Consider the following 26,334-nt stretch of genomic DNA (forward strand, 5'->3'; position numbering starts at 1 on the left):
CCATCCCAAACAGCCATCTGAAACATATTAAATCTAAAAAAGAATCTTCGGACCTGTTTATTTACGGGACACACACACTAATTAATTCAGGGGCTTTTAAACTGAAAGAGAAAAGATCTCTGGAAGAGAGTGAAAGAAAGGAGACAAGAGGAAGTGTCTAGCGAAGGGGAGACCATCTCGCCCCCTCCTCACCCCCTTTTTTTGGCTGCTGGTTCTGGAGAAGAGAGAAAACAGTTAAATCCCAAGGCAACTGGAGGAGCCTCCGCCTTTTCTCTCCGCAGCAGCCCCGGAGCCAGCCATCCATCCGCCGGCTCACCCGCGGCAGCCCCGGAGAGGACCATCCGCTCAAGAGCATGGAAATGTATTCCCCCTCCCCTCAAATCACTGGGGGGAAGAAGAACGGAGGAGGGAGGGGAGGGTGAGCAGGAGGGGGAGAAGAGAAAGAAAGAGAGGACAGCGGCGGCAGCCGCCCCGGGATCAGCTTGCTCGCTGCATTGTCTGCTGCAGATTGAACCCCCTCCCAACACGCACACACACACTCACACCACGCACCCCACACCACGCGAAGGGGGTACTTGTGCCCTACAAAAAGCCTCTTTGTCCAGATACACCCCCCACACCCCTAAAAAAAAGCCCTCTTCAGGGAGTAGAAGAGAAAAAAAGAGAGCAAACAACACCCACCCACCCACCCACCCCTTCAAGTGGGTCTCTCCTTGCTGATTCATTTCCCACTCGTGTTGCCCCGATCTCGGGGAAAACTAAAGGAAGGGGTGGTGTGTGTGTGTGTGTGTGTGTGTGTAGGGAAGAGGTCTGGAGTTGGGGTGCGGGGTTTGAAAGAGGGGTGGGAAAGAGGAAGTGCAAGCTTTTTATTATCGTCTGGATTCATTCGAGGGGACTGGATGTGACGGTGGAGACGAGGCTGGGGGTGGGGGGTGCCTGCAAGAGAAGGGGGCTGGGGAAGAAGCAGGCAGACGGAGAGAGCAGAGAGGGGGGAGGGGGGAAGGCACGGGAGGCTGATGTTGGGGGGTCAGAGGGCGGCGGGCGGACGGATGGACCGACGGACGGACTCTCGGGAGGACTGGCGGACCGACGGGCGGACGGACGGGGAGTGAATGGCATATTTGTCCTGTGACTCACCGACTTGCAGGACGTTATCGACGCAGCCGCTCTCCAGCAGCGCGATGCCCCGGCGGAAAGGCAGCCGGGTCTCGTCGCCGCTGTCCCCTGCCCCGCCGGCCCCCACGGCCGCCCCGGCGGCGGCGGCGGCAGCGGCAGCAGCGGCGGCGGCGGCGGCGGCGGCGGCGGAGTTGGACGACGAGGACGAGGAGACGCCGCCGCTGCCGCCGCCGCCGCCTCCGCCGCCGCTCTCGTCTCCGCCGCCGCCGCCGGCGCCGCCCCCGGTGTTGAAGGACGAGTACATGCAGATCTCCCGCTCGCTGCGAGGGAAGGACCAGTAGACGATCCGGCGCTGCACGGGCTCCGGGATCCGCTCGAAGCGCTCCTCCACCCGCTGGAACGGCCACTTCTCGGCCACCTTCCGCGCCGCGATGTCCAGCAGCGACTCCGGACTCTGGGTCTTCCCGAGCGGTAGCAGCCCCAGCGCCGAGCCACCCCCACACACAGCCGCGCCGCCCGCTCGCTGGCCCGGCCGGCAGGCGGAGTTGTAGCCGCTGCCCCCACTGCCACTGCCGCCGCCGCCGCCGCTGCTGCCCCCGCCTCCACCGCCTCCGGGCCGGCAGCAGAGCCGTTTCGCTGGAGGAGGCTGCTGTCCGCGCTCCGCCATGACCGCGCAGCTTCTAACCCCACAGCGGAAGTGCCGGGACCCTATAAACGGCACGAGGAAGCGCGACACGCACACGCCGCCGCGACGCCACGCCGCCATCTAGGGCTAGTCGCTCCTTGTAGGGGCAGGGGAGGTGGGGCCTTCCCCGCGAGGAGGAGGGGGCTGGGGAGAGAAGGGCGGGGTGAATATAAGGGGACTTACGGGAGGAAGGCGGGGATTATGCAAATCACCGGGCCGAAACATAAATAGAGCGAGCCATGGACCCCCGCAGAGGGGGGCGTCGGCGGCGGTGGCGTAGACTGCTCGGGCGGAGCGGGTTGGTAGTTGGGGTGGGTTGGTAGAATGTCAACCTGCTGTGACGTAGGAGGGCGGGGGTTCAGGCGGGGTTCCCGAGGGAAGGGGCGGGACCCGAGGCCGTGGGTGTGTCCGTTCTCCCGCTTGCCTTCGCTCCCTCCCAACCTCGAATGCACAACCTCTTTTTGATGTCAAACAAGTGCAGACGCGCCTCGGGGGCAGCGGCGGGGGAGGGAAGGAGAGAGGTGGGGAGAGCAAGCGGGGGAAGCGAAGGGGGAGGAAGGAAACAAGGAGAACGGGAATAGAGGTATGGGGGGGTTGTCCGGGAGAAAATGGGGGGCGGAGCCTTTGGGTAAGTCCCACCCCCACTACTAGAGACCGCCCGCCCCGGGAAAAGCCTTTGGGCGGAGGAGGCGCTTTCAAAACAAAGAAATGCGGCGAGGAGCCCCGGGGGGAAAGGGGGGGAGCGGAGGTGCGCCTGTTTCCCCTCCAGCCCCAGCAGCTGGGAACTCCCCCGCCCCCTCCTCCAACCCGGGCAGTGGAGCAAGAAGGGAAAGGGAAAGGGGCGGGAGGCTGCGGAAGCCCTTTTTCCTTCGGGCTTCCAGACCCGGCCGCGAGCTCTGGAAGGGGGAGGTGAGCTCGGTCGCGCAGGTCTGGCTCCGGCTCCGGCTCCCGGCTCCCGGCTACTCGGTCCCGGGGCACTTGCATCTATCTTTCTATTCCCATGCGGCGCTGGAGAGGGAGTTGAGGAAGGGAACCGGCAGGAGCTGGGATTGGCAAGCTGGCCAAGGGTCAAGTGCCCATAAAATCTGCAAAGCTCTTAAAAAGCCCGTCCCACTGCCAGGTCAGCGCGGAGTCGGGTGTCTGGACCGAGGGTGTTGGTTGCACGGTCCCTCGCCTGCCAAGAAAGATCTCCGGGTCGCCACCTTCTCCTCCTCTTTACCACCTACCACTTCCTTCCCGCCCCCTCGGACCCCCAGCCCCCGGTCCCCTAACCCGGGGCTGTTGTAGATAACACTTCCTCCTTATTGGCGCCTGGGGACTGGGGGATTTAAATGCTTTCTGAAAAAGAGCCTGGTAAATACCTTCGCTTCTCTATCCAGGCAGAAAGAGACAGGGACGGAGAGAGAGCGGGGAGAGGAAGGGGTGGGGGGGGGGAGAGTATGAGAATATAAGACAGCACACTGAGAGAGGGGAGAGACCGAGAGACAGAGACCTCCTCCTCCCGTTGTAGACTTCGAGAGGAGTTGATGCGCTGCGCGTATTTCGAGCTTCTGGGGGGAAATGATAGCTGGGGAGTGAGTTTTTAAAACATCTTTGTGTACACGCATAGAGAGAGGATGTTTGGAATTCCGCTTTGGAAGTCGAGGAAGGGTTAGTGACAGCTTAACTGCAGCGTCCAGCGAATGTACAGATTGTTCCAGCCCCCAGGACGTACCTTCCCCTAATCCCACCTCCTAGGGCTCTAAACCCAACTAACTACCCGAGACTGGCCCGGGGGCGGAGAGGGGGTGGATTGCAAAGGACACTCAAGGGGAGAGGCTGGAAACTGTCACCGCGCGGCTCCTCCTCTTTTACGGATTCAATACACACAAACTCCTCCTAGCCGGAGGAGGGGGAGAGCAGAGCCAGCTCATTATTCTGGAGAAAGGGAGAGTGAAGGAGTTAGGAAGCCGGACTTGCCCCGCGGCGAGGGGAGGAGAAAAGAAAAGGGAGAAATGCGGGGTGGGGGTAGAAAGAACGAGCGAAAGGAGAATGAAAGAAGGAAAGAGAGAAAATGAAATGGAGTTGTCGATCCCAAGCAAGCACACACTGAGATGGTTTGTCGCACTCGAAAGAACACAGCCAAATCTGGGTCAGAGCCTTGGACTTAATTACCGAGTTTGAGACATAATTGCACTTTGACCCACATTCTGATTTACTGTAAATAGTGTTACTGATACTGTAGCTATTATTGAAGATACAGTTTATCTTCTTTGACACTTTGGATTTTCTAAGGTTATTGGCTGATAAGCCACCCTCCCACTAAGAAGCTGCCTGGATTTAAAGGGATAGACCTGCATTCGGTGATTTCTTAGTTTATTTTTTAAAATCCTTGATCTCGGACTTCTTTCTGTACCTGCTTGGGTGTAAGGTTTGAGTAACCTCCAGCTTCAGGTCTTTTCTTCCTCCCTCTAATATGCTTTCCCAAGCCCCAGGGCTACAGGACTCCAGGGACCCTAATACAGGAAGAATGTCCATGACTTCCTTATTTGCTAGGAAAATTATGGTGACGAGATGTTTGTAAGTCAGTATGCTATTTTTCCGGGCACCTCTTAAGTGCCTGGAGAAAAGGACAGAAGTCATGAAGATCTTAGTGAGGAAATGAGGATGGGAAGTTTAGAGGTTTTTTTAAGTCTGTTTTTGTTTTTGTTCTATTTTTAGACCTTCAAAAACAGTAAGGATGCCGGAAAGAGATGAAGAGGGAAGGCGGGGGGAGGTGATAACAAATAGACTTGTTTCAGGCTATTAATCTGACATGCAATATTCTGTTCTGTCCCTGGAGGTTGGCTACACCCATGAGCTAAAGGAGAAATAAGTGACAGTATGTCATATTTGGCTGATGCTTGTCCCAGATGTCATTCTTCTAGGGTTTTTAAAATGTTGTTCTGGCGTTCATAGAAATCATAACTAAATTACTTATAATTGCCCTTTCCCAAGCCCCTCCTCCCAGGGACCAAAACAGAGTTCGTCTTCTCTCTTCATTCTCCTGTGGTTTCCATCAGGCAATGGAGGGAATCAAAGTGCAAAAAAATGTACAGCTCCTCATAATCACTGACTCATCAACATAACATCATATTCCAGAAGTTGGGTGGTGTTTTCAGGAGCAAGGAGAATCTCAGCTGTATGTAGCAAGCTATATAAACAGAACTTCCTAAAAGCTAAATTAAGAAAGAGCATCAAGGAAGAAATAGGAAGTTCTGTTTAAAGAAGGGAAGAGAATCATAACTAGATCTGCTTTGGCTCCCACCATTATTTATTTTTAAAGCAAAGAATTAAAACTGGAAGAGGTAGATAAGTGACATTTCCTCATCGTTCCAACTAGTAACCTAGCTCATAGGATAATTTTAGGATTAAAGTTTAAAGAGACATCAAAGATTATCCCTCTAACCTCCCCCCTTCCTCCTGGTTTTCCAAATGGGGAAGCAGGCCCAGCAAAGATATGCAGACTCACTCTAGGTCACTCAAGTAGTAACCCAAGAGCCTTAGATTCAAATCCCATATCCTCTGATTTCAAAACCCACTAATGCAGGCTGCCTCTTTCAAATGGATATTGGAAGAAAGAATTCCAAGGAATAGTGAAACTGTGACTGGGAAAGCCAAGCTATCTGAAAATTGTTATTAGCAAATATCACCCCCCTTTTCACCATCTCCAACTTCTTTGTCATGCTAGATTAGTGTCAACACCTAGGTAATTAGGTTGAAAGTCCCTATAAAAGATTCTTTTGTGTATTTGGCTTACGCCAGGGGTTAGATGTCATTAGTATGTAAGCAACTTGAGGGCAGCTTTTTCCGTTACTTTTTCTTTGTGTCCTAATAATTTAGCAAAATGCCTAAGAGAGTAGATTAATTGTTAGCTGAGCACAGGATCTAACATAATAAATACTTGTTGAATTGAATTCTGCCAACTGGTTGGAAATGCATTGTTTAAAGAAAAAGCAAGAGACAAGAATACCTAGGATGTAGTTATATCCTCCAAAATCATCATTAAGCAATTCTTCTGGACATGCGGATAAAAAGGATGAAGAGCTAAATGTAATACTGCTCAACAGGGCAGTAATGTCAAAACAACTTATTTCAGTTAAAAATCCAATCTAAACAGTGAATTGTGAAAGGGGACAAGTGACAGGGGACAATCAGCCCAACTAGTCATTTAGCTCAAATAATCAATTCCAAACAATTAATCCAACAACCTATACAGTCTCCTTTCACAGTGAGAGGGGGAAAAACTATTTCAGCTTTCTTCAGTGTCTCATAATAGCAAATGTTTATCTTAACTAATCTCAAAAATGGATCATAATAATAAAACTTCTGGTTTTAAAATTCAATTGTGAACAAAATGTATATTCAGACAGCTGTCATTCCAAACAAGTTTTCCTGTAGACAGCATATTTTTCTAGGCTTGAGGTTTTCAAAGTTTTGGTTTTTTAACTATGTCAAATTATGTTTTCCCCAGATCACATTTTCTTCACATTTGAAAAATGAGAAAGTAAAATTTTTTATACTTCCATCACAATTTGGAACATTTTTAGCAAAAAGGAAAATTCAAGAAGTTGTAAGCTAACCAAAAATGGAAATCTTTAATAAAAGAGCATTTTACACACAATTATGACACAAATATTTCTTGCCTCCAGTGCTAAAATTGTGTGTTCTTTTACATTTGAAATAATGATGATAAAAATCTGCCCTGATTAACTTTTAGCAAAAATATTTTAATGTATAGCTTCTTGCTACCATTTTCATGGTATGTGAACTGACATGATTTATTCTATTATTCCACTCTATTATGTGCAAAACTGCATTATATTATCAAATCAAAACCTCCTCAGAAATGGCATGTTAAATTGATATTAAAACCATTTGAAAACTTGGATTTTCCCTTCACAGTATTAACTAAAGGATAGGAAATGTCAAACTAATTCACATTTAGCTTTTTCCTCCGCAGCTTCATGTAATAACTATACTGTTTTAGTAAGTATTTTATTTGGGTTTTCACCATCACAAAAAAAAAAAAAGGAAAAAAGAAAGCTTGTTGATTGAAGGGAAACTATTTAGTCAGATTATGTGGACATCTGTATTTAAATTTTTATTTACCTTTGTCAATTGGGGGGGGGAAATTTCCCACATTCAGACTCTGAATTATAATGACACCAAGGCAGAATCATAATTAAGAAAACTAATTATTCCCTAAAAGGTCTATCAATCAACAGTTCTCTCTTTTCAGATATCTCTGGTATGTCAGCAGATACAATACAAACACATTTAAGAAATTAATACTGCTCCATGAACACATCCTCTAGGAAAACAAGAATGACTCCAATATATAAAAAGGATATATTTGGAGAAGAGAATGTCATCCAGAAAATTGCTTCATAAACAGATATCATGAACCTTTTCCAAAATGATCAAATGTCTTTTTTACACTTTTCCCCATGTGATAAAGACAAAAATGAAAAATCAAGACAGTTTAGAGGACCTATCATGTCAGAGTAAAGCCTACATTTGATGGGGGGGGGATGTTAAAATGTTAAACTAAAATTTTATATTATCAGGATATTGAATTATCTGCACTTTTAATATAGTCAGGAATTCTCTATCAAGGGCAAGCAATGTGGTTATGGTGACATGAAAATCTTAGATACCAAAGAGTTGGTTTCAAATACTAAGTTAGATATCTGGTAAAAATGGAGTAAATTACATCGTGCAAGTTGCCTTACTTGGCATTTTATTGCTTCAAAATCTCCATTATCCAGCACTTTTCTAGACCTAATGAATATTGATAGATATGTATCTGTCAATGAGTCCTCTATATCTGAATTTTCCAGATAACTGAGGATTAGAGCCATGGAATATTAAAATTGAAAGGAACCTGAGTGATTACCTCTTTCAATTTCCATATTTTATATATGAAGGCAGGAAATATTACAGTGACCTGGCCAAGTACACATGGCCATCAAATAGAAGAGTAAGGTCTTTTGACTTCTAGTTCAGGGCTTTTCCCACAGACGTTTGCTGTCTCTCACTACACTTTTACCTAATCCTTTACACATCAGCCCTTTTGGGCCTTTTGTTTTTTGTCCCTATACCAAATAACCCCATATTATGTTATAGGATTTTGGTTTGGTGTTGTTTTATTATTATTATTATTATTATTATTATTATTATTATTATTATTATTATTAGGGAGGGGTTGAGTTCTTGTGTCTGATCTTTATAAGTTTTCTGTCTTTGTCTTTGGTATTGACCTTTACTTTTGGCAGTTATCAGTGTTGCTTCCTCTCCTGTTGTAATCTGATGTGTAGAATCTACTACGAGCTTAGAAACTAAGCAACCAAAGATGTTTAAACTGTATGTAAAATAGGAGTAAAAAGACCCTGAATTTAGGATCTGAGGTACTCTCCTATTAATCATTTGCATACACTATAAGTCAGTGGATTTTGTGGCTTCCATTTTTTGTGTCTGATTTTTCTGACTTCATTTATGGTTCTCAGATGCTTTTGGGGTAGGTGAGGTTGCTAGATAGCTGAAATTGAATGGATAGAGTATATTACTCAGTTACTAATTGGTGCTTATGGTGGCAGTGAAAGACCTTGAAGTACCTTCTGAATGATGAAATACAGATTAATTTACAGTGTAGTTTTAGTGTTGAATATATCGTGTCATATTCTGTGCTATACCTGATAATCAATGTGTAATAAATGTGGCAACCATTAACCAGAATATTTGATTAACCCAGCTCCCAAGCCTTACAGCACAACAGAGAATCTACTGTATGTTTCTATAATGAGGCTTAACTCACCACAAGCTTAACTGCACTGGCATCCTAGACAGGGTTAACATCAAGGTGTGCCAGGAAAGTTGTTTCCAAAAGCCTACATTATATTTGATTGCTGCCAAGGCCAATCGGTCCATCCCTTTCAAGAAAAGCACAAAATCTGCTCTCTGAACACATGGCAGAGTGGTGTGAAGCTATTACTGCTACATGACGGAAATCACTGCATTATTCCCAAGCAAAGGCATAACAAGAAAATCTTCCCAAACAAATGTCAAAAACTTTACCACACTGTCATGCATTCTGTTTGAAACATTTGTCTTTTGTTAACTTATTTCTGGCCTTAATCAAAAATGTCTCTCAACTTTTGGCAATTTAAAGTCCTCTGGTTGCCGTGGGAACAGGAAACAATGATATCCCATAGGTTGAGATAGAAATATTATCTACTATGATAATATGAAAAAAAAATGTTCTCTACAGTTTATCATTAATTCGAGACTGAGGAGAGCTCATCATTGCCAACTATATGTTAAGTATTCTCAGCCACCAAAAACTACATTGAAGGCAAATATGTTACTGTATGAAATTCTGACTCCCTATACCATCGTTAAATGTAGTTTAATGTCTTCAGTATGAATTATTTGACCCCCTATTACTTTTCCCCTTAGGCACCCTTCCAACATACCACACCTATCAATGAATTATTACTGACACATCGGGGAGCGGGGAAGAAGATGCTTCAGAAGGTCGAACTCAAAGGGATCATTCTTAAATTCACTTATCTCTCTCTTTCCATCCTCTAATTGAGGTTACACCATTCTAGATTTTCACCTTCAGGGATAGAAAAGTGCATTTGGTAGGATTCTTTTCTTTGTTCCTACACTTGATGTTGCATGTGTACACAGAGACCCTGATATGTGGCTACAATTCAAAAATCCAAGAAATGAATAAAAATGTAGTAGCCAAAAAAAGAATGTAAGTATTTTCTCAGCAGAGACTTGTCCACCAACTGTTATCCTTTGGGTCTGGTCTAGTTTCTTTCAGGATCATGTTAATAACTATATTCAATTTTAAAACTTAATATTTTATGTTATTTGGGAAGCTTCAACTACTTTGTTTCTACATAACTATTGTCTTCACCTTAATCCAGTTCAACAAACATTTACTAATTTTCTACCATCGTACAAAGCACCATGACATGCTAAATAGTAAAGGAGATACAAAGATTTAAAAAAAAATCTGGCCACTGTTTTCAAGAAGCTTATAATCTAAGAAATAAGACAAATAATCATAATACAAAAATAGAATATAATAAGCACATAAGAGAGTGGCAAAATACTGAAGACTTCTGAGGATGGAGAAAGCCTGAGCTTTTGAAGAGTAGTTGGCCTTGGAGCTAGGTTTTGAAGACTAGTATATCAACAGAGATATGGGAACAAAGCGTCACTATGACAGAGAGCAGTTGTGAGGGAAGGCACAGGGACAAAAAAGCATAGATCATTTTCATGAAATAGTGAGCAGTCCAGTTTGTCTGGAATGAAGACTATATTGCAGTGAAAGAAAGAGATGGTAGGAAAGCAGATTGTGAGGCACCTTGAATGCCAGGTAAAGGAATGTAGACTGAATGTGGTTAGGCAGTGCAGTTAAGTTTTTGGAATTGGGAGATGCTATGATCATAACTAAATCACGAGCTAGAAGGGACCCCAAAGCCATCTAGTTCACACATTTCATTCTATAGATGAGAAAACTGAGTCCCAAGAAGGTTATGTGACTTGTCCAAGGTCATACAGATAATAAGCTTCAAAGGTAGAATTGGGAAGTTTACTATGGCTTCATGGAAAAGAGGGACTAGCTATAGAACATTTCCAATATGGAGCTGATTGGACTTGTTTACCAACTGAATATTAGGGATGAGGAGTTGGCATGTGTCAAAGGTGAGTCCGAGGTTGTGAGACAATGACTAGGAGAATAGTGATGTTGTTTGTTACAGAAATAGGGATGGTGGGAGGAGGAGCTCAGTTTGGAACATAATGAGCTTGAGTTGCCAGCTGGACTGAAATGGAGATTTTCAAAAAGCAGCTGGAGACTAGAGAGAGGTCAGGGCTGGAGAATTTGAATTTGGCCAACATTAAGGCAATAGCTGAAGGCACAGAAGTGGATGAGATTGATAAGGGTGACAGCACAGGGAGAGAAGAGATGAAAGGAAATAAGAGAGATGAAAGGAAATAAGAGAAGGCTAAGGACAGCATCTTGGGCAACACCTTCATGTAGGAAATAAAAGTGGTAGGAAGAATAACTACAGAAAACAGAGTTAGAAAAGCTAAGGGAGGAAGAAGTAGTTGATTGCATCAAATACTCCATGGTTGATGATGACTGAGAAAATAGCAAATGGCTTTGCCAGTTGGGAGATCATTGATGACATTGAAAAAATTCTCAGGCTGTTCTATTTTCTATATTGACTCTTCTTCCTAAATCTACTTCATCCTATGTCCTACATGAAGACTGTACACAAAGACACTGTCCTTAGACTCTTCTCCTCCCCTCTTTCAGTGAATTGGTATGAACTGAAGCCTGATATTAAGGTGATAAGAATTGCATGTGTAGTAACATAGTGGAGGAAATGAGTGTAGGCTATTCTTTCTAGAGTTTTATCAGTAAATGGAAAGAGAAAGATTGGACTACAGCCTAAGGGAATAGATGTGAATAATAAAGTTTGGAAGGATTTGGATTGGAAGGAGATGTTGTTTTGGATGGGAGAGACCTGAATATGATTTCTAGCAGGAGGAAGAATCCACTGGAGAAGAATAAATTGATTATCCATAAGGGAGCCAAGATAATTGAAGAGGCAATGTGGTGTAATGTAAAAAGCATTGGACTCACTCAGGAGCTCTGGAATTCACTTGTGTGTATATGAGTAAATCAGTCTCTTGAAGACATTTTCTTAAAATGTAAAATAGGAAATAATCATGATAGTGCCCACTTCACATGGTTATTGTGTGAATCAATTGAATAGAAAGTACTTTATAAATCTTAAACTGTCATATGTGTCCATTATAATTAGGGATGGAGCCAGAGGATCGAAGATTTAGAACTCAAATCATAGAGGCCATCCATGACAAACTTCCTCTCCTCTGTAATTCCACTTTCCCAATCTCCTCAGGGCCACTCCACCCCCAACTTTTCTTTCTTTGCTCCTGGCTCAGAAGATGAGGTGATTCTTCTTCATGCTAATACCAACTTGCCACCTCCTCCACTCATATCCTAGAGCCTATGCCCTTCTGTCTCCTCCAGCCATTTTCTCATTTGATCCTTCCCTATCTCTAATTTTCAGTCTTTCTTTATCCTTTGGCTCATTTCCTGCTGCCTACATACATGACCAGATTTCCTCATCCCTTAAAAAAAAAAAACCTGCACTTGACCTTCTGTCCATACACATATTGATTATACCGTCCTCTCAGGCTATTGTCTTAAATCTGCCCTACCTTTCACAGCCAAGATCCCAGAAAAGTATGTTTATATTCCTTGTCTCCTTACCTCCATTTTCTCACTTCCCACTTCTCAACCCTTTGCAATCTGGCTTCTGTCCCTATCCTAGACTGGAACTTATTTCTCCAAGGTTGCTAATTATCTGTGAATTGCTAAGTTCAATGGCCTTTACTTAGACTTCATTCACTCTCTCTACAGTTTTTGACACTGTTGACCACCACCCCACCCCACCCCACCCCACCCTTCTTCTGAATAATCTCTCCTGACCAGGTTTTATAATATTGCTCTGTCAGTTTTATTCCTATCTACCAGACCAATTTTTATTGCTCTGCTTTGCAGGTTCATCCTCTGTGTCTTGTCCCCATGCTTAAATATACTCAGTCTGCTTCTCTCTTTTCTTTTTCTTTTTCTTTTTTCTTTCTTTCTTTCTTTTTTTTTTTTTAGGCAATTGGGGTTAAGTGACTTCCCCAGGGTCACACAGCTAGTAAGTGTCAAGTGTTTGGTCTGAGGCCGGATTTGAACTCAGGTCCTCCTAACTTCAGGGTGGGTGCTCTGTCCACTGTGCCACCTAGCTGCCCCTGTCTGCTTCTCTCTATATAATCTTTAGCTTATCTCATCAGCTCCCAATGGATTTAACTATTGTATCTATGCAAATGACTCCCAAATTGATGTATCCACCTTTTATCACTCTCCTGAACTCCACTACCACATCTCCAGCTGCCTACCTGACATCTCCTCCTAGATGTTCCATAAGCATCTCAAATTCAACATGTCAAAAATCTAACTCATCTTTATGCCTAAACCCACTCCATTCTCCTAACCTTCCTGTTTCTCTGGACAGCACTATTATGCTTCCAGTCACCCAAGCTTACAACCTAGGAATCATTCTTTGTTTCTGTCTCTCTGTCTCAAGTCTCTTTCTATCTCTGTCTTTTTTAATCCCTCTCTCTAGTTTGTGGGTTTTTGGTTTTTGGTTTTTTTTGGTGTGGTTTTTTTTTTGTTTCTTTTTTTGTTTTTGGTGAGGTGATGGGGTTAAGTAACTTGCCCAGGGTCACACAGCTAGTGAGTGTTAAGTATATGATTTGAATGGATTTGGAATGGAATATGGATTTGAATTCAGGTCCTCCTGACTCGAAGGCCAGAACTGCATTCACTGCGCCACCTAGCTGCCCCTCTGTCCCTGTCTTTCTCTCTGTCTCTGCCTCTCTCTGTCCCTGTCTCTCTGTCTTTCTCCTGTCTGTCTGTCTGTCTGTCTGCCTCTCTCTCTCTCTCTCTCTCTCTCTCTCTCTCTCTCTCTCTCTCACACACACACACACACACACACACACACACACACACACACACACACACTATATCTAATTAATTGCCAAGTCTTGTCAATTTCATGTTGATGTCATCTCTGGACATTTTTTGACACTTCCCTTTTCACTATTCATACTACAACCACCATAGCCCGGGGCTTCATGACCTCTCATATAGACTCTGGGAATTTTCTCCTAATTTATCTCCTTGTATCTAGGCTTTCCTCTCTACAATCTATCCTCCACATAGCTGCCAAATTAATATTCCTTAAGCACAGATCTGTCTGTGTTACTCTTTTGCTCAAGAGGCTTAATGGCTCCTTATTGACTTTCAGATAAAGTACGTTCTTCTGTTTGACATTTAAGGCTCTTCATAATCTGATGCTAGTCTCTTTCCAAGCTAATCTTTCTCTCTTCCACACTACATTTCTGTCAGGTTAACCAGGGTGGAGAACCTGTGGCCTTGAGGCCACAGCTCTTTGACTGAATCCAAATTTCGCAGAACAAATCCCCTTAATAAAAGGATTTGTTCTGTAAAATTTGGACTCAGTCAAAAGGCCACACCCAAGAACCTAGAAGTCCACATGTAGCCTCGAGGCCAAAGGTTCCCCACTCCTACCTATCTGCTGTTCCCCATTCCATCTCCAGCCTTGTGCCTTTGAACAGGTAGGTACTCTCTCCCTCTTCACCTCATCTTCTTAGAAACCCTCTCTTAAGTTCTCATTTAATGCATCACCTCCTTCAAGAAGCTTTCCTGATTCCTCTATTGGTAATGCCATCCCATCACTGTGTATTTTTGGTATCTATCGTGTATTTACTTATCTGTGAACAATTGTATTCTCTTAGTAGAATGGAAGTTCCCTGAGGTCAGGGACTACATCGCTTTTGTATTTGTATCCTCAGAGACTAAACACAGTGTGGTAGGCACATGAAACACGATCAAGTCCAACTTGCACATTTTACATTTGGACTTTGTAAATCTTAAATTGTCATATAAATATCAGAGAGCGGTTTTCACTTGTACAGGTTGTAAGAAGCTGAGTTGGTATTTGAACTCAGGTCCTCTGATTCCAAATCCAGTGCTCTTTTCTCCTCACCACTGAAGAGTTTAGATAGAGGAATTCACCTTGAAAAGAAGGAAGATACAAACATGTATTGGAATTTGGAAGAGGGAAGGGGAAAGAACTTACACATGTGAACAAAATGGGAGATAAGTAAAGCCTTGGAAAAACTGTCCATTCACTTTGTTATTTTTTTCTTTATTTAATAGTGTTTTTAAATTTTATTTTTAGTTTTCAACATTCACTTTTATAAGATTTTGAGTTCTAAATATTCCCTTCCTTCCTCCTCTACCTCCTTCCCAAGATGGCATGAAAGCTGATATAGGTTATACATGTACAATCATATTAAATATATTTCCACCTTGGTCATGTTGTAAAATAAGAATTAGAACAAAAGGGGAAAGCATGAGAAAGAAAGAGAGAGAGAAAATAGTATGCTTCAATCTGCATTCAGACTCCATAGTTCTTTCTTTGGCTGTGGATAGAATTTTCCATTACGAGTCTTTTGGAATTGTCTTAGATCGTTACATTGCTGAGAAGAGCTAAGTCTATCAAAGTTGTTCATCAAACAATGTTACTGTTACTGTGTATAGCATTCTCCTCATTCTGCTCACTTCATTCAGCATCAGACCATACAAGTCTTTCCAGGTTTTTCTGAAACCCACCTGCTCACATTTCTTATAGCACAATAATATTCCTTTACATTCATATACCACAATTTGTTCAGCCATTCCCCAATTGATGGGCATCCCCTCAATTTCCAATTCTTTGCCACCACAAAAAGAGCTATGAATATTTTTGTACATGTGGGTCTTTTCCCTTTTTTTATGATCTCTTTGGGATACAGGCCTAGTAGTGCTATTGCTTGGATCAAAGGTTATGCGCAGTTTTATAACCCTTTAGGTAGGGTTTCAAATTGCTCTCCAAAATGTTTGGATCACTTTACAACTCCACCAACAATGCATTAGTGTTCCAATTTTCCTACATCTCTAACATTTATCATATTCTTTTCTTTCTTATTAGCCAATCTGATAGGTGTGAGGTGGTACTTTAGACTTGTTTTAATTTGCATTTATTTAATCAATAGTGATTTAGAGCATTTTTTCATATGACTATAGATAGCTTTAACTTCTTCATTTGAAAACAGCCTGTTCATATCTTTTAACCATTTATCAATTGGAGAATGACTTGTATTCTTATAAATTTGACTTTAGAAATGAGGCCCTTATCAGAGATACTGGCTGTAAAAATTGTTTCCTAGCTTTCTACTTCCCTTCTAATATTGGTTACATTGGTTTGTTTGTGCAAAAATTTTTTAATTTAATGTAATCACTTTGTTCTTCTAAGAAATCATGATTATCTCTAAATTCATTGCCTTCTTCCCCCCTTTACTAAAGCTTTCTACAAGGTGTGATTCAAGGAGCTGATAAGCAAGATTCCTTGCCTTCTGCTTTACTCTTACTCTGCTCTGTCTACCCTATATCCTACCAGTGGTGATTATAATCCTGCCATTAGGAATGCTTTAGGCTTTAGTCCCTGAATTCTTGTTCACTTCCAGTGATTTTTAATATGTCCTTATTTTCTTTTATTTTGTATTGATGTCTTTTGTTTTTAGCATACTCTTCACTTCTGAACATATCCCTCTTCCTTTCTTACCCAATGAACCATTGAAAATAATGATGGTGGGGGCAGCTAGGTGGCACGGTGGATAGAGCACCAGCCCTGGAGTCAGGAGGACCTGAGTTCAAATGCAGCCTCAGACACATAACACTTAATAACTGTGTGATCCTGGGCAAGTCACTTAACCCCATTGCCTAACCAGAAGAAGAGGAAGAAGAAGAAGAAGAAGAAGAAGAAGAAGAAGAAGAAGAAGAAGAAGAAGAAGAAGAAGAAGAAGAAGAAAAGAAGAAGAAGAAGAAAATAATAATGATAGTGGTGATAATGATGATGGAAAAAAGCAGTTCAGCAAAACTAATCAACACCCATAGTTCCACACCCATAGTCCCTAACCTCTGTAAGACAGGGAGGGAAATGTAGTTTTTCATTTTTGTAGGAAAAAGCTTGTTCATTATAACTATAATTCAGTTATGCAGATAGGGTGTAAAGGAGGTATTGTTCTTTCCATTTACACTGTTGGAATCATCTTGTTTTGTTTTTGTGTTGCTATTTCTTTCTTTTCATCTTTAACGTACTGGAGGTGTGCACCTAACGATGAGATCTCTGAGTCAAAGACAATGAACATTTTAGTCACTTTCTTAGCATAATAATTTCAAATGGTTTTCTAAAATGTTGTTTAGTCTTTTTTTTCAGTCATGTCTGAGTCTTCATGTCCCCATTTGAGGTTTTCTTGGCAAAGATACTGGAGTGGTTTGCCATTTCCTTCTCCAGTTCATTTTATACAGATGAGGAAACTGAGGCAAACAGGGTTAAGTGACTTGCCCAGGATCACACAATTAGTAAGTGTCTAAGGCTGGATTTGAACTCAGAAAGATGAGTCTTCCTGCTGTAGGCCAGACATTCTGTCCATTTCAGCACCTACCTGCCTAGGGATCCAGAATGATTGGACCCACCTAATTCACAGCTCCAGCAACTCCTCCAACACCGCCTTTTCTCATCTTTTGTCATCTTTACCAATTTCCTGTGTGAGGTGAAATCTCTGACTTGCTTTGATTTGCATTTCTCTTATTATTTGTGATTTGAGACAATCTTTCATACAGCTATTAGTAGTTTGTCTTGGAGTCAGGAAGACCTGAGTTCAAATCTGGCCTCAGACACTTGGCACTTCTAGCTATGTGACCCTGGGCAAGTCACTTAACCCTAATTGCCATACCCCCCCTCCCAAAAAAAAGTTTTCAATTCTTTTGAGAACTGTTTATTCATATCTTTTGACCATTGGAGAATGGAGTTTTGGTGTTATGTATTTGTGTGGGGCAGATGTGGAGCAACTAGATGACACAGTGGATAAAGTGCCAGACCTAGAGTCAGAAAGATTCATCTCCTTGAGTTCAAATCTGGCCTCTGACATTTGCTAGCTGTGTGACCCTGGGCAAGTCACTTAATCCCGTTTGCTTCAGTTTCCTCATCTGTCAAATGAGCTGGAGAAGGAAATGGCAAAACACTCCTGTATCTTTGCCAAGAAAACCCCAATAGGGTCATGAAGAATTGGATATGACTGCAATGATTGGACATTCAATGTTTGTATTACTTCTCTATTTATCTTGTATGTCATACCCTTGTCAGAGCCTTGAAGATAAACCCCAAAGCATCTGTCCTGGGTTCTTTTCTCTTTTCTCTCTATATTCTCTCAGCTCCCATGGGTTCAACTATTATCTCAATACAAATGATTTCCTCATTTATCTATCCAGCCCTAGTCTCTCCCTTCAGCTCCAATCTTGTTATCACTAGTCATTGAGTTTGCTTGCTTGATTTTTCCTTATCTTTGGAATTTGTTCTAGTGATCCACTTTTCTCCAAAGGTCCCCAATCAAAATAACACTAGGAATTATAACACCCTGAGTCCATACATTAGGGACTTTTAATGGAATGTAATCTCCTTGAAGTCAGAAACTATTTTGTTTTTTTCCTAGGGTCTTTTCTCACACAAGAGAATCATGGAGAGGAAACTTTGCCCTAGGGAAGAGAAGGGGAAGATAAAGCTTGAGCTTGCTCGATTTTCCATTTCTTCATCTAAAAAATAACAATAAAGGTGGTTCTACGGTACTTCCCAGCTCTGTATTTTGGATCCCATGATCCCATGATTTTGCAATCATGAGTAAGGCCCTGTCTTGGTTGACATATTTGTCAATTTCTATACTTTTTATGTATATTCCTTTTTGGTCTTGTCATCTGCCTGTTCCTCTTTTCTTCACCCACCCATTCTTTACCTTGTATAAGTAAATAAAGATAGTATTGGATATATGTTGTATGTATATATATATAGTATTGGATATATGCTATTTTGCATATATTTGTATATATGTGTGTGCATGTGTATATATGTATGTATATATGTATATGTGTGTGTATATATAAATAGGTTGATAGATAGATAGTATTTGGAAAGGAATAAACATAGAGATTAGACCTGTTATTTCATTAGTATAAGGAACTCCTAAGTGAAAAAGAGTCTCCTTACCAATGTAGGTCAGCATCTTCTCTGTAACTTACAATCTTAAAGAATTGCCTAGATCATTAAGAGCTTAAGTAACTGCCCAGGGCTACATAACCCTGAGGGGGAAAAGGGGGAAAGGAGATACCCACCTACTTCCCAAAAAGTATACATACATTTATATTGTAAAAATATTGTATATATTTATTTATGTATGTATTGTTTTCCCCCAATAGAATGTAAGCTCCTTGAGGGCAGGAACTGTTTCATTTTTGTCTTCATATCTCCAGAATTTAGTTTAGTGCCTAGCACATATGTGGCATTTAATAAATGCTTGTGATTGTTTTTCATTTTTCTTTCTTTTATTGTCTTCTTTCCTATGTATGTATAAATGTGTGTATATATGTATGTATCTATCTCTGTGTGTCTCCTTGTATGCCTATGCCTTTTTTTTTATTCTGCTTCTGTGGACATATTTCCTTGTGAGACAAAAGAATAGATCGTTTGGTGGGTGATTGGGAGGGGAGATTTATCATCATGAAATTCATCTTCATTAAATGCTAATTGCCACAAGGCTGATTTGCTCCACTGTGGTCAAAATCAACCTTTGAGATGGTCTAATCAGGTATCACACAAAAGGATTTATGTCATAAAACATCACTTAGCTATGTCTCCTTGTGAATATGTGGTATGTGCAGCTAAGGATAGTATATTCTTCACCCCCAACTAAGTTACTGCTAGGCTTCACTTCAATTAGCTTAGCTCATGAAGCTTCCTGTAGAAAGGTGAGACCTGGATAGTCCAATTAGTTCTTCAGCAGCATCCTGATGGAAATGCCCCAGTATGGCCTGTCTGAGAGACCAAGAGGCAAACCTTGGCCTAGCCAGCAGAACACTGAGCAGAGATATGCAAAAATAGGCTTCAGGATGTTGACTGTCACAAAATGATTAGCCCTCCTCTGCAAATGTTCACTGGAACCCTCTGAAGTTGTCAGTGAAGGAACAGAGAGGGACCTTGGTCTTTCTATGCCTGCCACCAAAGTTTCACCAGTACCCTGTCACCCCATTCCAACATTAACTTGAACTGGGACTCTCAGAGTGTTGTTAGGACACAAGAGTAACATGGCAGGGAGTAGCATGGCAGCAGCAGCTGCAGATGGAGGAAATCACTAAGTGGTAAGTACAGAAATGGGCACCAACTTCTGAACTTTTTTTTTTATTTTTCTGCCACAAATTACTGTCCTGTGCAACCACATAGATAGCTCTACATTATAGCTGCCGTAGATAGGGATAATTTCCAATGTCTAGTTCATTTTTTACTTTTTTTTAACTAATATTTGTCAGTGACCATTATCAAACGTGGTTAGGGTTTCAGGAGAAGGGATTAAGCTGATTGGCTAAGTAAATGCATTGCTTTGCCAATCTGAAAAGTCGGCCTGGGGGCTGGGCACTTAACATGATAGAACAGTGTCAGGCACAGGCAGACACATTCTGTGTACTAAAAAGGAGTCTAGAAAAACACACTATAGATTATTTAGGCATCACATCCTTCTCCACACTCTACCCAGTAACTTGCATGATGTTAGTGTTCAAAATATTGGGATGTTAAGGAAGGCAATGCCCACTGATTAGAGTGAATCAAAATTTCAAAACACAGTAGTAGCAATGAAAAGGAGGAAGCAAAACTCCTTGCTCATGGTGTTTTACAACCTTCCTTACTAAAAAAATTGCTGAATTGTCATTTAAAATATTCCACCCCTTCGAAGAAATTAAGTCCAGGCCTTGAAAACAGGAAACGACAGGGGTGCAGACACATTGTCAGCTAACTCACTGCAGACTTTGGATCACAAAGTCAACCTGGAATTCACAGGGTGATCCTATGAATTCATTTTAGAACTATGAAAACAAGGGTCACCAGAGTTCTTATGCCTCCTGGCAGTACACTCCATGAAATTTGAATTCTAATTAGAAAAAAAATGAAAGACAAATATCCATTTGGAATGAAATTTGGATCATATAGAGACACTGATACTTTGAGTTTCAAAGAAACCTTCTGGCACTACGAAAAGGAAGAAGGTATTTTACAGTAGCAATGGCTGAATTCTCACTTCAAGGAATATAAGTGCCAATAAGCCAGATGTTTCTACTGAACTCTGACAATATATCAAAAGTACAGCAGAATGATTTGTCTTGAAAATAAGTAAATCTGTATTCACTGTTTACTTTCTGTTCAAAGTGCTTTCTTAAAAATCCTCAAATCTAACATTTCTATAGTCAATTCCACATTCTGAGCTGCTGAAAAGGTCCTTGAACCTTTTTCCCATCCATCCTTTTTCCTGCCCTGCCCCCTTCCCTTTGCCAAGACTTATATTAAGAAAAGCCTTCTTGTGTTAGAAAAGCAGAGCTGCTACTTAAGAACATTAATTAAACTGAAAGACCGAGCTGGAGCCATTATTTAACTGCCTGCTGCAAGGGCAGTTTGTTTTTCCTCTGTGCTTCCAGGTAGTTTTGGTAGGGCATGGGAAATGGGACAATGGCACTGGGATTTGAATGTTTTCTTCTCTCATTACTCCCTTACACATGGAAGAACACTTGCAAACAAAGCTGATTTATAGTAGGGTTACCATGACAGTGGGGCAGCTAGGTGGCACAATAAAGAGTTGGACCTAGAGTCAGGAAGATCTGAGGACAATTACTAGCTGTATGATTTTGGACAAGTCACTTAATCATGTTTGCCTCAGGTCCCCTTATCTGTAAAATGAGCTGGAGAAGGAAATGGCAAACCACTCCAGTATCTTTGCCAAGAAAACCCCAAATGAGGTCATGAAGAGTCAGATCAAAATGACCGAACAACATAGGGCAAAAGGCATGACTGTCCACAGTCCTCCACATTCAGTGTCCACCTTGCTCCCCATTTTATAGGCAGGAGAATCTCCTCAAGATTCACTTTGTTCAGGACTCACATGAGCTACCTGGCTCCCAGACTTGTGAACATTTTGGGCATGACAGGAAATAGAAATTTTGTGCTGATGGGTGTCATTTTAAGTAGACAAATTCCCTTCACGGATCTAAACAGACTCCTTTGTGCAATGCTGTGACTTCCACCCTGTTCACTTTTTCCTTCTGGTGGCACTCTGGTTATTCAGGGTGGAATTTTACCTTATGATACTCTGAAGTCCTGCTCTATCTTGACAACTCAGAGGATGGCCCTGCTGCCATATTAGTTCAATCTGAAACATATTGGAATAACCAGGTAATTGGTGTTCATACGCAGACAAGGAGACTGCAGGGTTGGGAAAACTCATCATGCTGCAAAATATTTATTAAATATCTACTGTATTCCAGACACTATACTAGGAGATGAGGATACAGAGATAAAAATCAAACAGGTTCTGCCCTCAAGGAGTTTACATTTTATCAGAAGAAACAACATGTATACATATAAGTAAATCCTAAATATATACTAAGGAAATATAAAGTAATTTCCAGGTAAGCCACAAGCAGCTAGGATGATCCAAATGGCCTCACATAGGAGATGATGCCCAACATGAACTTTGAAGGAGGACTTCCTAGGAGCTACACTCCAGAAGGTGCTGCCATGGGATTCTCTAGGGCAGCAAATTTGTGTGTGTGTGTGTGTGTGTGTGTGTGTGTGTGTGTGTGTGTGTGAGTGATGGACCCCTTTGGTCATTTTGGCAAAGCTTGATGGATCCCTTCTTAGAAATTTGTTTTCAAATACATAAGATTACAAAGGAAACCAAAGCTTAGTGAAAATAAAAATGCACTGTTTTCTGCCTATTCCAGATGATGGACCCTTTGAGATCTATCCATGGACCCCCAGGCTAAGAGTTCCCACTCTAAGGTTAAGACTAGGTTCTGCCCATTTGTAGAATCCTCACATAGAAAAATAATGTCTCCAGGGGCAACACAGTAAATACTTAATTTTTTGGGACAGGGATCAGTTGGATTAATGGCAGTCAGATCCAGTCACCAATTTCAACCCATAAAACTACCAACAAGCAGTAAAACTGAACATTTCTAATCCCCTTTTCCTTTTTTCCTCTAATCACTCTCAAATGGACATGCTGATGAGCAGGAAAGGTCTAAAAGGCAGGGAGCCAGAGGTGAAAATAAAAGGCCCTGAATAACCCCAGTTTCTGGGAACTAATTATGACTTAGGGGTAAATAGAGACACAAAGAAGCTGAAGAGGAAGAATTCATATGACCATTTGAAAGACCCCATTCAGCCCGCATCTCAAGAAAATGGCCCAAGGAAGAGAGAGAAAATAACAAACAAAAAAAAAGAGTAAGAGAAATTATGTTAGCTGAGTTCCCCCCAGCCCCCAAATGGCTCTTGTGTATTAGGCATCCTTTTGTTCTTGAATTGTGATGGAGATGACCAATAGCTCCAATCACTGAAAGAAGTTCATTTGGTTAAGTCTTGATGTCACATTTCGATGTGCACCCTGAAGACAGGTCAGAAGAGTCACCAAATCCCTTCAATCTGCCTCTATTCAAACAAATCCCTCCCTCTATCATATCTTTCCATTCCATGTCTCTCTTTTTCAAGCTGTCCTCAACTCTGCCCCTACCCTTCAGTGACACCTGGTCTTGTCTATGGATTTCTTTACTTCTGTTTTATTTTCTAAAACCTTTTCACAGTCTGTTTTCATTTATTCATTTCACATGTCCAAACCATTTCAGACTCATTCTCTCAATCGTGTATTATTCACTTATAAAAACCCATTTACAAAATCCATAGACATGGGTGGTAGGGGCTGCTGATTCATCTCCAACTTTGTTCCATTTGTTGTTCAGTCATTTCTTTCAGTCGTGTCTGAATAAAACCCCATTTTGGCAAAGATACTGGAGTGGTTTGCCATTTCCTTCTCCATCTCCAAATGAATAAATTGAGGCAAACATGGTTAAGTGACTAGCCCAGGGTCACAGAGCTAGAAAGTATCTGAGGCCAGATTTGAACTCAGGAAGAGGAGTTTTCCTGGCTTCAGACCTGGCACTCCATTCACTAAAACACCTAGCTGCCTATTTTGCTCTATAAAAGGGACCTAACCAGACTGCTTTTTTGCTCATGACTGTTTCCAATAACCTTCAAGTAAAAATAGAAATGTCATAAGATTATAGGTTAAGAGCTAGAAGGGATTTCAGGGGCCATCTGGTTCAACCTCTTCATTTTGGATATAAAGGAAATTGAGACCCATGGAGGTTAAGTGATTTGCTCAAGATCATACAGGTGAAAATAGCTTTCAGAGGTGAAATTTGAATTCTGAGCCTGTGAATGTTCATTTTACTTTAAGAAGCTGCCTATTCTTAGATTGGGGAGGGGAGGGGAAATCCTGGTGGGAGTAGTGGTGGAGTGATTCTAGATTTTGTTTTCTCATCAGGGCTGCTAATGAGGAAAGGAGTCAATAAGTCTGTAGGGTTCATTAGTTTCTCCTCCGTAGCCCCCAACTAGGGTACATGCAAAAGTTTCTTTAAATAAACAAAGAACCAAGCATGCAAGCAAATCCACTCAAATGAGCCCAAGAGAGTTTCAAGTCCCTAAAGCTTACAATAGGCTTTGGGGGAATATGTTGATTAAAAGTGGCTTTTGAACTGAGAACCCTGTGTAATTTTCCAAAAAACATTTTATCTTTTAATATCTATGTTGGCAAGTTATAAATAGGAAGGATCAGGTCTTAGATTTGGAAGAATCTCACGTCTGGTTCCTTTCTCATTTTACATCTAATCTTAGTACCTTTTATTTTTTATTTAGATGGACAAAAGAAGCCAAGAAATGGTTACCCCACTCCCCAACCCCTACCCTCTTAATACCAGCTATAGTAAAAATTGGAGTATCAAGAGTAGCTGGGCATTCTACATTTTTAGAACCAAGAAATTAATGAAAACACCAAGAATGCATCTTCAGAACAACTGAAAATGATAATTACAGACAATGTTTCTGGTGCAGACATATAACCTTGATTCCCAGGGCAGTACCTAAGCATTTTAATGGCACGCTATTTGCAAAAGGTTTTCCACCTTTAATAACGGTGGAATAATGTTAGAGACAAAGAAATCCCATATTTAACCACTGGGGTGTCATTCTTGAGCCCCAGCTGAGGTCCCCTTTAAAAGCATCCATATGGCAAAAGCACATGTTTCCCCAAGAAATCAAAACCAAGGACCTTGAAGAGTTTTGAACATCTTTTCTTTTGGCCTTAAAGTGGATTTGTGCATATTTGTCAAATTTTTTTATGATGTGTTATCTTCCAAAGCGAATAGTTATTTATAATTCATGAAAGAATTGAGCACAGGAAAGTTCCTTTTCTTATTCTCTCTGTAAAGTCAGGCTGGCTAGTCTTTTTTGCATTTGGAGGCAGGACGCAGCCATATGAGTCTTGGACTTGGAGTCAGGAAGAGCTGATTCCACATCCTGCTTACATCATTTAAATAGCAGAGTGAGTCAGTTAACCTCTCTGAGCCTCAATTTCCTCATCTGTAAAATGGGGATAATAATAGCACTTATTTCACAGGGTTATTGTGAGATATGAGCATGAAATAATGCATTCAAAGACCTTTGCAAATCTTAATTTTCTATAAAAATGCCAGGTAATATCATTATCACGCTGTAATCAGTAAGTACTCCTTCAGAGGCAGGTCAGCCCAGTGGATAGAGAGCTGGCCTCTGAGTTAGAAAGACCTAAGTTCAAGTCTTGCCTCTGATTGACATTGGCTCTTTCACGCTGGGCAAGTCCCTTAATCCTTCTATTCACCAAGCCCTTTCTCAAAGACTCTGAATTGTAGAGAAGGTACTTGATCTGCCTTGGTAAAGAAAGCTCCACACTGGGTGCTCTGTGCACCAATGAAATCACAAGCCCAATGCCACCACCACTCCCTTCCCGAAAAATATTCCTTACATACAATGTCTCACCACCACATTAAGAAGAGAGAGGACTATAAAAGCTTAGGTTCAGAACACAGTTCATGAGTTGAGTAAAGTCTAAATCCAAGAAACATTCACCCTCAGAGTCTAAGTCTAAAAATACAGAAAGGAAAAATACTTGGAATGCTGAACATACTTCACTAATCTTGCAAAGCTTTTGTAAAAGTCTTTACAATGGCATATTGAAAAATGTGATTTTTTTTTCCACTTCTGATGTTGAACCATAGTCTCCTGACACTGTTGCCACATCATTTCCTCTCAGTTGTTACTTGCTACTTGTGAGTCATCAAAGAGATATTACGAGCAGAATCAACTTGAGTATAGGAGGGTAAGTAGCAGGGATTCTGAAACATTCTACCAACCCACAGTGCTATGTGCTCCCTACCCAGTTGTGAGAGTGTTCGAAATCTGTACAGCAGAGACCTAGTTATGAGATAATAGAAAACTGCTTTCTTGAAGGAGCATTGTTTTATTTGCTCACCCTACCAGGATAGGTAATATCTATCTCACTTAGTGGTGCTCTGCTTCTAAGAGTGTTTCCCAGTATTAGGAAAGAAAAAAAGCTAAATCTAGAGATAACTTACATGCATTTTAAGTTTTATGTCTCGTAATATTCCAGAGAGTTCAATAAGATCTATTTAAGAAACACCTAGGGTGAACGACTAAGTTATTTTGAGTATTATAAATACTGAAATCAGCTACAAAGGGGCTATGAAGGAAGATGCTAAGGTCTACCTCCAGAGAAAAAACTGATGGAAATATGCATAATATGGTTTTACATACATACATGCATACACACACACACACACACATACACATTATTCATCC

At 41.6% G+C, this 26,334-nt stretch overlaps 1 protein-coding gene across 1 annotated transcript in view; it reads right to left on the reverse strand.

The window, feature by feature from the left end:
* ZSWIM6 (zinc finger SWIM-type containing 6) overlaps positions 1-1,806 on the reverse strand; it is a 215,793-nt gene extending 213,987 nt beyond the window's left edge. Inside the window, exon 1 of the mRNA XM_021007235.2 lies at positions 1,138-1,806. Within this exon, the coding sequence (XP_020862894.2) occupies positions 1,138-1,783 (646 nt within the window). The 5' untranslated portion in view covers positions 1,784-1,806. The remainder of the gene's footprint in view (positions 1-1,137) is intronic.
* Between the last annotated feature and the right edge of the window lie 24,528 nt (positions 1,807-26,334).

The sequence above is a fragment of the Phascolarctos cinereus genome, unplaced genomic scaffold (genome assembly GCF_003287225.1).
Source record: "Phascolarctos cinereus isolate Bilbo 61053 unplaced genomic scaffold, phaCin_HiC Scaffold_4;HRSCAF=312, whole genome shotgun sequence".
NCBI classification, from domain to species: domain Eukaryota; kingdom Metazoa; phylum Chordata; class Mammalia; order Diprotodontia; family Phascolarctidae; genus Phascolarctos; species Phascolarctos cinereus.